The following is a 12,235-nucleotide window of genomic DNA, read 5'->3' on the forward strand; positions in this document are numbered from 1 at the left end:
GAGGAGCTAGTTGGCAAAGGGGTATGGGTGCAACAACGGAATGTCTAGGTGCGCTTTTTTATAACAAGAATACAAAGCTGAAAATGAATGAGCTGCAGCTAAAATATTATGTTCATTTTTCACATGGGCTAGTCCTTCCCCTGCCCATCCCTGTAATATTCTTAAGAGGGTCTATTCTCCAGTCTTCAGACAGCAGCTGGAAGTGGGGAGGCAGAAAAAGGTCCTCCTTTCCTCCCACTCTGCCGTTTTAATCTGAAATCTTAGGCGCAGTACTGAGCCCAGAGCTCAGAAACTGCTCCTGCTAATGAAATTCCCGGTTGCAAAATGCGCCTGGAACAATGGGAGTTTCGAACACTGGTGGCAAGGTAATTCTCCCAAGTCAATTCTAAGCTAAGGAAATTCGGAAATAAAAGTTGGATTTTGTGGCTTGTAGGAACGTTGAACATTTGTAAACTACACAGAACAACTCTGGCCATTATTGACGCTGCCTGGGGCTGATAAGAGATGCAGAAGAGCAACATTTGGAGGTCCATGCGTGCTTCATTCTTGTTCTAGGGGTTGAGGGGAAAGTCTTGGGGACAGGATGCTGATAGACAGCACTTGTATTAATGTGGCAAAAACTGCCTAAGGATTCTATGAAAATAACTTATGCTTAGATGTAAATATGTTTAGGTTATATAAGCTTAGATGCAGAATGGATGCTTGGGTGAAGAGTCGTAGACAACAGGACAGTGGAACAGGATCTGTAGCGCAGATGAATTTATAACAAACACTGGGAAAGTGTATTTTTCTTTTAAAAATATATATGCTGGTGGGAGACTCTTAGGAAGTTGTTTGAGCTGCATGGAGAGGGGAAGAAACTCTGCACATCAATGGGAGCTTTAGCCGACTTAGATTAGAAGGGGACATTTTTATAAATCAAGAGGCACTCCGAATTATCTCTCTGTATTACAACAAACCTTTGAATTGATCAGGTGTTTGTGTGTAGATTGATGCTGACAGCTACGACAGGAACGACATAAAAACGCCTTTCAAAAATATCCCTAATATTTGTTGGGGCAGCACGCCGTGGGAGTGCAATAAGGCAGGAAATCAAGGGTGGGGTGAATGTGATATGTAGGGAAACTCCGAAGATTGCAGCCGGAGCTTCACTCAGCCATAGCACCCCTCCGGCCCCCCAATCTCCAACCAGAGGCGTCTGCCTTTCCGTGCGTGCCCACGACTGCTCGCTCCGAAGCAGCAGTGGTGCCAAGACCAAGCGTGCGCTAGGACCCGGGGCCCGCAGCCTGGGCCGGGAAAGGAAATGTTGCTTTTTGACAGAGGAGAGAAATCCCCTCAGTGCTGGCTGTGAGAAGAGAGAAGTGAAGTCAGTCACCTGGCGGTGAAGGACAGTAAAACAGGAGAGAGGGGGGCGAGAGAGAGAAATCTCCCCCCTCCCCTACTCTTCTCTTCCTCTCCCTGCGAGAGATCCTTCTCTCTCTTTCCCACCCCCCTTCCCCAATCAACCCGGTTTTAACTCTGTTTAGCCTAACCTTCAGGAGAGAGAGAGGGGGAGGGAGGGAGAGCGTCTCTATATCTCCCCCGCAGACTTTCTCTTCTCCTTCTCCCCTTCCTCCCTTCCTCCCTCCCTCCCTCCTCCAGCTCCCTTCCCGCCAGAGCCTCCGCACAACAACTGGGGCGACTATATGCAGGACTAAGCGGTGAAAGCTCGAGAAGGGACGGCGGCGGGTGCCCGGCGCTCGCTCGCTCTCCCGGGCGCCCGCGGGGAGCTGGCCGGGGTAAGCATGCCGGGCAGCCCCGCGCTGCGCCGCTGCTCTTGCCGGGCGCTCGCTGCCTTCTCCGGCTGGGCGAAGGAGGCGCAGCACCAGGAGACGCTCGCTCGCCGTTTTGCTGCATTGGTGCCGTCCGGGGGAAAGGCAGGCGCCGCTGTTCGCCTCGGCTGCCAGCGAGGCGCCGCTGCCGGCTGCTGAGGCGGCGGCCGGGGAGGAAAGCTTTGGCGGAGAGGATTCTCCTCGGCGTCCCACCCCGACGGGAAACCCATCTTCTTCTCCCCGCCCCCCTCGATTCCTTCGCCTCGGCACAGGACAAGATCCGGGGGCTCCCAAGATCACCTGTCGCTTTTCCCCCCCACCCCGATCGCTAAGGGAGGTGTGTGTGGTTTCTCCCTCCTCCCCACCCCACCCCAAAAGGAAAGATTGAGAGGAAGGGCCGGGGCATCTGATTCCCCTTTCCACATTTATTTGTTGCTTTTGGGAAGCCTGGGAGGCGGCGCGCTTGGCGGAGGATGCCATTGACTCGAGCCGCCCGGATTGCCAGGGCAAGGCTGACTTCGCGTTGGAAACGGAGCGCCGAGAACCGATGACTGGCTGGCTCGCTCTCGCTCCGAAGAGAGAGGAAGAAATTGGCACAACTTCTCTGGTGTTTTCCTCTTCCTCCGCCACCTCTTTTTCTTCTTCTTCTTCTCCTCCTCCTCCCTCCACCTCGCCTCTTTCCCCACCTCCGTGGCGTTCACTTTCGATCTATGGAAAGAGCACCCGATCTGGACATTGAAGAGCTCAAGGTACGTGTGATCGTCTCTCCCACCGTCCCCCCGTGTTGAGAGAGATGGGAGAGCGTGTGTGAGCGATTGTGAAAAGGGGGAGAAAGAGGAAATGCCGCTCTTGGTGGTGGTGTCTTTTGCTCAGGCTCAGCCCGAAGGAGTTGGAGGCGCTTTCTGTTGCCGGTGCGCGGAGATGCCGGGTGTGGGGGTATGGGAAGAGAAGGGTGGGCATGGAGGAGCGCAGCCCCGTCCGCCGGCCCCTACAGGAGGAGAAGAAGAAGGAAAGAAGAAGAAGGGGGGGGGGAGAGGAGGAGGCGGCTCTGGTAGCGGGGAGAGGGGGAGGGGGAAGGAGGAGGAGGACGACGACGGGCGCTGGAGATTAGATGGCAAAAGCCCGGCTGCGCTTCTCCTCTTCCCTCCCCCTCTCCCTCCCTCTGCTGCGCCTTCCTAATCATGATCCTAATGATAAAGCGCTGCTTCCTCCCGTCAGTTGCATCAGCACTTCGGACAGCGGCGCGCCGGGTCTGTTAATCATCGGCCGCCGGGGGAAGAGCTGAAAGGTGGCTTCCCCTTTCACGCCGCCGCTGTTCCTTCCTCAGCAAAACTTCCCTCTCAAAGCTCCCTCCCTCCCGATTTCTAGCCTGTTGTGAGAATGATCGGGCGATCTTCCTCCTTGTCTTGCACTGCTCTTGATCTATGGGGTTCCCTTCCCTCTGCGGATCCCCTCACTCTAGTCTAAAGTCTTTTCCTCCCGCTTCACACACACTCCAGAAGCCCAAGGCTCAACATTTCAGGACTACAAGCCACGCAAGGCAACTATCCGAGATTTTCCAAGGATGCGGATGCAGCCACGTACTTTGCTGGGGGGAGGGGAACTGAGAAAACTTTGCATTGGAATCGCGGAGCGGAGGGTTTTTAAACAAGGAAACTTCCCCATCCGATTTTGCCTTCTTTTAGGCTCCCTCCTTCTTAAGGAGCATGCTTGGTTGCTGGGAGCATGCGCCATGAAGCTGCCCACCCCGTCTTGCTGGTTTAGAACCTGTTCCCTGCAAAAGGGGAGGGGGCTTCCTAGGAAGCAAAGCAGGCGGTGAAAGGGAGAAGGCAGAGTAAGGAGGCAATGGCGAGAGAAGGGGGAATGGGGCGCATGGGGAGAGGTGTAGTACTGAAGGGAAAATGAAAAATGGGGGGGGGGGGACTAAGGTGAAATAATGCAAATATAAGGGTAGCAGAGGATCAAAAGAGGATGAGAAGGTCGTTAGAAAAAGAAAAAATAATTTATGTATTTTTTAATTTAAAAAATCACTGCACTGTGAATCAGATAATTTGTGTGAAAGAGGAATAGTTGTCTCACAGCCCTTTCCTTATAAAACCTTTCAGAAAGAATTATCATGTCCTTACATGTGGCAGGCATGCTATTTATTCATTCGGAGGAGTTGCTTCATTTCCTCAAATATTGAAATGCGTGGTGTGGGAACTTTGAAACTGGGGTGCTGGTGGTGGACATTTCGTGCCCCAAAACTGTGATTTATTGCTTCCTGTTGTTAAGGATGCATTTCCCCACATAAACTTTTACAGCTTGATGCTTCTATGCGCAGTCGCCTCAGAAGGAACCCCCACCCCAGAGTTCCCTGGGAGTTACCTCCAAGAAAGCATGCATGAAAAAATGGCAACCCCCCCTTCAAGTTGCTCAATTTCAAGAGCTTAAAGAATATGGCATTTTAATGCCTGCTCTGTTGAGATGATCATTTGTTGTGATTGTTATTATATGAACACAATGCAAGAGCCAAGACCAGACTGTTTTGAGCTCGGTTTCCAGCCTGGTGCAATGCCATCCCTCAATGAACTGAGATCCCCGCGCAATTTGCCGCCTTTCCCTCTTCCCAGGGAGCTGTGGTACATAACGTAGGCTTGTGAACAAAGTTTTCTTTGAGGACGGCATAAGGGCACTTCCCCGCAGGGAAATGGCTCCCCGCTTTCAAAGTTCTGTGGAAATCCTAAACTGGGCTACGTCTCACACGTCTCTCCATCACTTGGGGACTGGCAGATACTTCTCCGCTGCATGTGGTCTTTCTGCAGACCCCGGTTTGAGGGAGAGGGAGATGTGTTCCCATTAATCTTCCCTCGAGCAGCTCTGCAATTAAGGCCACTCTTGCAGGGGCTGGGAGAGAGTGGGCGACCTTGAGGAGAGCAGCCAGGATGAAAGGGGACTCCCAACGCCCCCTTTCTCCATTCTTTGCCTTGGGTACCTTAGAGAAAGCAGCAGGGCTTCTCAAGGGGAACTTTATCCTCGCACAGAAGACAGATGAGAGATAGAAACCCACATGTCGTTGGCTTAGAGTGGAGCACATCTGCATGTTCAGGACATGTCGCCGTGGTGCTGATCTGTGAGATCCGATATGCTCATGCAGGTGCAGCTGATTCATGTGGTGCACATGCACCTGGGTTTCAGATCTGGCTGGACTCCTGCCTGTCTAAATGCTGGACATGTATGACTGTAGGCCCTATGCTATCTACCTACCTATCTAGGTAGGTAGCACTTTTCCGTCAGATGGTCCTCAGGGCTGCTCCAAGAGCACTGTTTCCCATGCATGCTTCCTCTCATGTGCCACAATATCTCCTGTGCCTTCAACTGGCTGCTTTTAGGAGCCTGTTAAAACTCAGCCTTTTGGGATAGACAGCTAATACTTTTTGATAATTGGTCTGCTGCATTCTATTAATCACCAGTAGGGGGTGGTGTGTATGCAAGATACCATTTTATTGAACAAGGCTAAAAAGAAGCAGGTGATTGAGTTTGGGGTGTGCGTGTGGGTGTTTGTACACACAGTATATTCTGTATTATCAGCTATTTTTTAAACGTGTAATAAATAAATATAAGGGACAGCCAACGCTGTCTTAACTACTAAGCTTTGTTGGCACCCCTGCTAGTGATGCAATGCCAACTTAAAGTTGCTGGTATTATTAGAATCAGACCCCTCTTCCTTCTGCACATGAGGTTGAATGCATTGCATTTTTGGGGTGTAGAGGGCTTGTGAGCATGATGCATTTGGGCTTCAGCTGCAAGAATCAGGAAAGCACAGCAAAAAAGAAGCTCAGAGGCTGCTTTAAGTTGCAAAGAAGCAAATGGACTGTAGTCACTGATCTCTCCCCTACACTGATCACATTTGCAGGACAAATCGAGGTGTGTCTACTCAGACGTAAGTCCTACTAAGTTTGATGGGACTTACTTCCAGGTATGCAGGCATAAGATTGAAACCTAAGGTTCTAAGCTCCTTTTCAGGCAGGGGCTGCTTCTGTTAATTTATAGAGCATGGTGTGTGTGTGTGACTAAAACTAATGCTAAGAATGGTTAAATAATATTAACAACAGCAGCAGAAGTAGGTGGTCATGCCAAGGTCTCGAAGATGAACACTTGATTTACTGATTAGCTCAGGTGATGACAGACCCGATTGGTTTTGCGTAGTCTACATTTTTCACCCTAGAACCCGCCTGTGCTCTGCTTCTGTGCTTTACAATTACAGAACTGCTTTGGCTGAGTCAAACCAAAGCCGACTTATCTCAGCAATCTTTGCAAGCAGCCCAGAAACCAGAAATTTGCTGTGGCTCCACCAGTGGACCATGCCATTTCCTGATGTACCTGCAACACTAAGCTTACTTACCTGGGAGTAAGCCTCGCTGAATTCAGTGAGACTTAATTGTAAGCCGACATGGTTAGGATTCTGGCCTTAATGCTCATAATACCTATATTTTGTTGAATATCTATCTATCTATCTATCTATCTATCTATCTATCTGGTATCCAGAAGTATTGCTGGCTCTAAACCTGAAGATTCTGTTAGCTCTCATTTTTGCCACCAGGGCATAACTTTGGGGCAGATGCCAGAAAGACCTCCAAATGCAGCAGGGATGGCTTACCACATTTTGAAGCAAGTAGGGCAATAAACAATATGATTACAAGGATCTGAAATTACGTAACTGCACCACTGTTAGCCACCATGTCTAATAGACATATTCTCCTTGATTTTGCCTAATCTCCTTAGAAAGCCTTCACCTCATTCAGTGGCCCATCTCACAAATTAATTCTATCCTATGTGAAGGACCTTCTGTTGTCTGTCCTGATTCTCCTGGCAACCCGCATCACTGGATGATTCCTAGACCAAGTTCTCATTTTACAGAAGAGGAAGATGGGGGAGGAAGCCCATTTGACCCACTTTTTCCAGAACGTGCATAATTTTGTAAACTGGTATCACAACCCTCTTTGTTGTTGGGTTTTCTGAACCAAAAAGTCTCCAAACCTCCCCCATCTTACTCTTGAGGAAAATGGCCCCAACCTCTAATTTTCTGTTTGTTTGCCCTTTGCAGTGCCATAGAGTGCTCTGTGATACCTTTCTTGAGATGAGCTGGTAAGATCTGTTCAGACTATTCTAAATGCAGCTGCCGCAGTTTTATATGAAGGCATTTTGAAATAGGTTCTCTTGGTTTCCACTTCTTAATCTCTTGCAAGGATTTTGCTTCCTGACTCTCCAGTTGCCATACACTGAGTTGACATTTTTATTAAGTTACCAGCCATGCCTCCGATATCTCTTTCCTGATTAGACCTAGTTGGCTCTGACCCCATCATTGTATTTGTGAAGTTAAGATTATTGGGCAAGCAGGGGAGGAACGCACATAATTTTGCAGTCATACTACTGAACTTAATTTGCCATATTAGTACTATTCCTATCCCCCACCGTTCCCCTCAGTTTGGAGAGATCCGTCCTTGGATAATGTGTTGCTCTTTGCAAAGTTGGCCATTTCCTTCTGACTTCAGCTCATTTATGGAAACCTTTTATGGAGCTTATGTCTTCTCACAAAGGCCTGCCTGAAACCTGATTAAAACAGTGTCTCCTCCAAACATCTATCTGAAATGCAGCAGACTCGGCCTAGCAGTGTAACACTATCTTTAAAAAAAGGTTTCTAAAATCTTATTTGTGTGGGGGACCTACTATTTTATTATGAGAAATTGCTTCTGGCTTTAGAAAGAATACTTGGATCAAAACAGCAACGAACCCGCTAGCAGCACAAATACTTCTCCATCTGAAATCTATCTCTCTTGTTTACGAAAGCACAGTACGGCCAGGCTTTGGAAAGATCAGCTAGTGATTCCTGATGTGGTTTGGTTGCCTTGCCAAATGAAATCGAGGCAGGGCGAAAAAAAATGCTGCTTAAAATTTCACTTTAAAGAAGCAACAAGATGTTGCAAATTTTATACGTCTTACTCCCACAAATACAGAAAGCAGGGAAACAAAACAGATAAAGAAGGATGTGCCAGCATTCTTAGGGGGAATACCACGGTTTACAAAAGTGTATATATCTATAATATATACCAAAAATAAACACAAGGAAATGGCAGACAAAACCAGAACCATGCAGTAAGGACTGAATATATGCAAAATATTGAGTCAGCTGGAAAGGAGGAACTGAAAACGGGTCTGAATGGATAGAATGCCCTCTTTGAGAAGAATAGCTGGCTAAAATCCTGAACAGGAGTCCTCTTGTTAGGGGAGAGGATGCTCTGCAACCACAGTAGAAAAAAGCAAAGAACTATTTGCCTCTTGGGGAGATCTTTCAGGTAGCACTTTCATTCTTCATTCCCCACAATCAATGACCTCGTGCTAGGATCTGAGTGCATTGTGCTCCATACCTGAAGCCTTTAATGCAAAGTAATACCTGCCTTACTAAAGTCTTGATCATCCATGAAGAGGCCAGATTGATCTGGGACTTGCGTCGTACGCTAGCCCCCAAGAATAGAGAAGTTGGTTATCCCTGGTTATCTATGGCCTGGAGCAAAATCTCACTCCTCTTGCAACCGTTCGTTGATCCCAGGTTATTGGAGACACTGTAACAGGACCTGCCATCTAATTTTCTGGGTAGTTTGGCAATAAGCTTTTCATTTGCTAAGAGCATTATGGATTTTTATTTGTAAGCATAAAGCTTATGTTAAGCCCCTTTTCTGAGTCCATTAAAAAGTTAGAGTTTCATTAAGCACTTAGCTACAGAGGAACTGTAATAAAGCTCACTGCTGAGTGTCTCTTTGAATGTGTGTTGTGATATTTTCAAAGGTGCTGGGCACATTTGAAAGGTCACTTGATACAAAACTGAAAACTAGCAAGGGGAGGTGCTTCACCTTGCTAGTCTCTGCACGAATTTGCAATGAAACAGATCAGAACAAAAATGAGAGAGACGGAAAGCAAGTTTTCATCCAGAGATCTGGGGACTGATGTGCTTTTGCTTTGATCTCCCAGCTTCCGTCTCCAATGCATATATGAACTTTCATACTTTTAATTCACAAATCCGTGGTGTTTTGTTTCAAAGGAGCACCGTCATAAAAATTAACTAGGGCTGTATTTTGCGCTTACCTGGAAGAAAGCCCCAGTGAACACAGTGGGACTTCCTCCTGAGTAAGTATGCGTAACACTGGGATGCATGTTGAATGTGTCTCCTCCAAATCCTTTGCAGTGCAGCCCTTTGCATTAGCAAAACCACTTTGCAATTTTTAAATGTGTGTCCCTATATGCACAGGCATTTCCTCTGTGAACAGCTAAGCACGTGCATGTTTTGCATACATGCCCCGGAGCACATCCTTAAAATCTTGGCTAATTAAACTAAAATATTACCTACTACTTTCTGGTTCATAATCAGTAGCATAAGTTAAAATTCACATATTCCCCCTAAGCATGCTCTCAAAAAGCGTCAAAGTGTGTGTAAGAGTGCAGACTCATATGAATTTTATGAGGCTTACTTTTGAGTAGACATGATTAGGGATGCAGTGTAACTCCCCTGCTGAAATCAGCACAATTTAAATGGACTTAACTTTTGACTGGATCGTACCTCGTGATTGTGAAGTGCAACAGAGTAGCCATACCAAGTCGGGGAGACCCAAAATGGTTCCCTGCAGATGTTGCTGGGATCCAGCTCCCTTCAGTTCAGTCAGCATAGCCACGGATGATGGGAGTTGTAGTTCAGTGCCACCTGGAGAACACTCCATTGGCTAACCTTGCTCAAATGGAGAACAACTCCAAGTGATCTTGCATATGTGCTTATGTGCCCATGGAAATATACTTACACAAATGTTCACTGTATAGTTTGAAATATTTAGCTGACAATTGGATGAGCTGCTTTTTGAAGGCTTGTACGCCTATGTGCTTTGGCTCACTGCAAAGGCATGAACTGACTTTGAACCACTCCTTAAATAATGACACAAAGGCAGCAAGTGTGGGATCTGAAGGCAATGGAAGAGAAGCTTTCACATGTGAAGCGTGTGCACTGAATTGCCTTGCCCCACACTGATCCTGCTTCTATTGCTATAAATCTCTCGTTTGCATTTTCCACTCTTTATGGCGCAACTCTTGCAGCATCTTTTATTTCCATTCCTCTCCCATTTGCAATCATTGAAATATGTCTATCGGTCTCAGATGGCAGGTGATTGTGCTTTATAGGGTGTGTAAAACATCATCTTGACATTTTTTTCTGGATGAATAGACTATGCAAACCTATACAAAAAGAATCTTTCAGGTGATATTATTAACTTGAGGTAATTAACAACACCAGTGAAAAGCAGCATTTCCATCTGAAAGTGACAATTCTAAGAAGGAACAGCAAGTTCTAACAGATCGATCCTATGCACATTTACTTAAAGGCCAATCCCTTTGAGTTCAAGGAAATGGAATGTAGGATTACAAATATGCTAGTTTTAGTTTTTGGTGGTAGGTTTGGTCTTGCAAGCATGTTAATGGTTGACTGCTGGTGAAGCTATTGGTGAAAGCACTCCTACGAAGTGATGTGATCTCAATGTATGGGCAGCCACACGTGGAGGCAAGGGATTATTCCAGTACCCCATCCTCTAGCCATGATGAGCTTTAAAGGTCCCTGTGAATTGGGCCTGGAAACAGATCAAGAGGCAGTGCAGCTGATGAAGTGCTAGCATGACATCTTCATCGCTCCCGGTCCCAGTTAGCTGTCCACCAGCTGCATGGTTAACCAACAGGTTTCCGAATGCTCTTCAGAGGCAGCCCCATATATATGGGTTATAGCAGTTTAGCACAGAGGCTAACAGAGCATGGCACATTGGAATTAATATGGAGATAGATGTCTGCCTTTTGAAAACATAGACATGCTCCAGGATGGTGGGGATTGCCATATAACAACATCTGGAGGGGCAAAGGTCCCTCACTCCTGATACAGGGGCTCCTTTAGCACCCAGAACCCAGAACTAATTGTCTCTTCCATTGGACCTATCTCTGACCACCCTCCTGTCTGCTAGGGCTTACTTTCATGTGGATGTACACTCCCTGCTGATCAGTTTTTGTCCTTCTTATCTCACTCTTACAGTTGTACCTTGGTTGTCGAATGGCCTGTGATTCGAACGTTTTGGCTCCCAAACCCAGAAGGGAGTATTCCGGTTTGCAAACATTCTTTGGAAGCTGAACGTTCGCACGTTCGACGGGGCTTCCGCGGTTTCTGGTTGGCTGCAGGAAGCTCCTACAGCCAATCAGAGGCCATGCCTTGGTTTTCGAACGTTTTTGGAAGTTGGACGGACTTCCGGAACGGATTCCGTTTGAGAACCAAGGTACAACTGTATATACTAAAATGTATCTAGGTCATGTAGCAGCCTGTTCAGGGCACTGTGAAGACAAACTGGTAAATCAAGCCTGTCACTTTAGGCAGGTAGTTTGCGTCAGGGCAACATGGAGCAAGAAGAAGTAAGGCAGTTCACTCGAAAAACCAGAAGAGGCTGCTGTAAGGTGATCAAGGGGTGTGGAAGAGGAAGAGAAAGAGAAGGAGGAGGGGGTCTTTATTCCTGGTGTTGCATTGATGTATCAATAGGTGCTGGGGGGTTGTAACATACTTGAGAACCGCTTGGTGGGGCTACCTTTGAAGGTGACCCGGAAACTACAACTAATCAAGAATGCAGCAGCCAGACTGGTGACTGGGAGCGGCCGCCGAGACCATATAACACCGGTCTTGAAAGACCTACATTGGCTCCCAGTACGTTTCCGAGCACAATTCAAAGTGTTGGTGCTGACCTTTAAAGCCCTAAACGGCCTCGGTCCAGTATACCTGAAGGAGCGTCTCCACCTCCATCGTTCTACCCGGACACTGAGGTCCAGCACCGAGGGCCTTCTGGCGGTTCCCTCACTGCGAGAAGCCAAGTTACAGGGAACCAGGCAGAGGGCCTTCTCGGTAGTGGCGCCCTCCCTGTGGAACGCCCTCCCACCAGATGTCAAAGAGAACAACAACTACCAGACTTTTAGAAGACATCTGAAGGCAGCCCTGTTTAGGGAAGCTTTTAATGTTTGATGTAACATAGTATTTTAATATTCTTTTGGAAGCCGCCCAGAGTGGCTGGGGAAACCCAGCCAGATGGGCGGGGTATAAATAATAAATTATTATTATTATTATTATTATTATTGGTCCGGTTTCCATTTCCAGATGAAATATGGCTACATTATTCAGACCAGTCGATTACAAAACTAGCCGCAGATGGAGAGCTTTAAACAATGCTGTCCTCCAGCACATGGTAGATTGATGATGTTTCAGAATTACAGCATATGGCATAAGGAATGTGAAATGAGGGAGCCCTCAAGAGGTTGATTCAGCAGTTCTGTGGTCCTAAAGCAAGCCACCTTGGAAGCCAGTTTCACAGTTTCCCCAAGTTAAG

General features: G+C 47.3%; 1 protein-coding gene across 2 annotated transcripts in view; it reads left to right on the forward strand.

Moving 5' to 3' along the window:
- The first annotated feature begins 1,407 nt into the window (after window positions 1-1,407).
- SGCZ (sarcoglycan zeta) overlaps window positions 1,408-12,235 on the forward strand; it is a 565,518-nt gene continuing 554,690 nt past the window's right edge. The window contains exon 1 of one of the 2 annotated variants that reach the window (XM_081020156.1): window positions 1,408-2,560. In XM_081020156.1, coding sequence (XP_080876282.1) covers window positions 2,522-2,560 — 39 coding nt within the window. In that variant the 5' untranslated portion in view covers window positions 1,408-2,521. The remainder of the gene's footprint in view (window positions 2,561-12,235) is intronic. The other variant, XM_081020155.1, reaches the window with a different exon arrangement.

This window comes from Podarcis pityusensis (genome assembly GCF_964106645.2).
Source record: "Podarcis pityusensis genome assembly, chromosome: 9".
NCBI lineage: Eukaryota > Metazoa > Chordata > Lepidosauria > Squamata > Lacertidae > Podarcis > Podarcis pityusensis.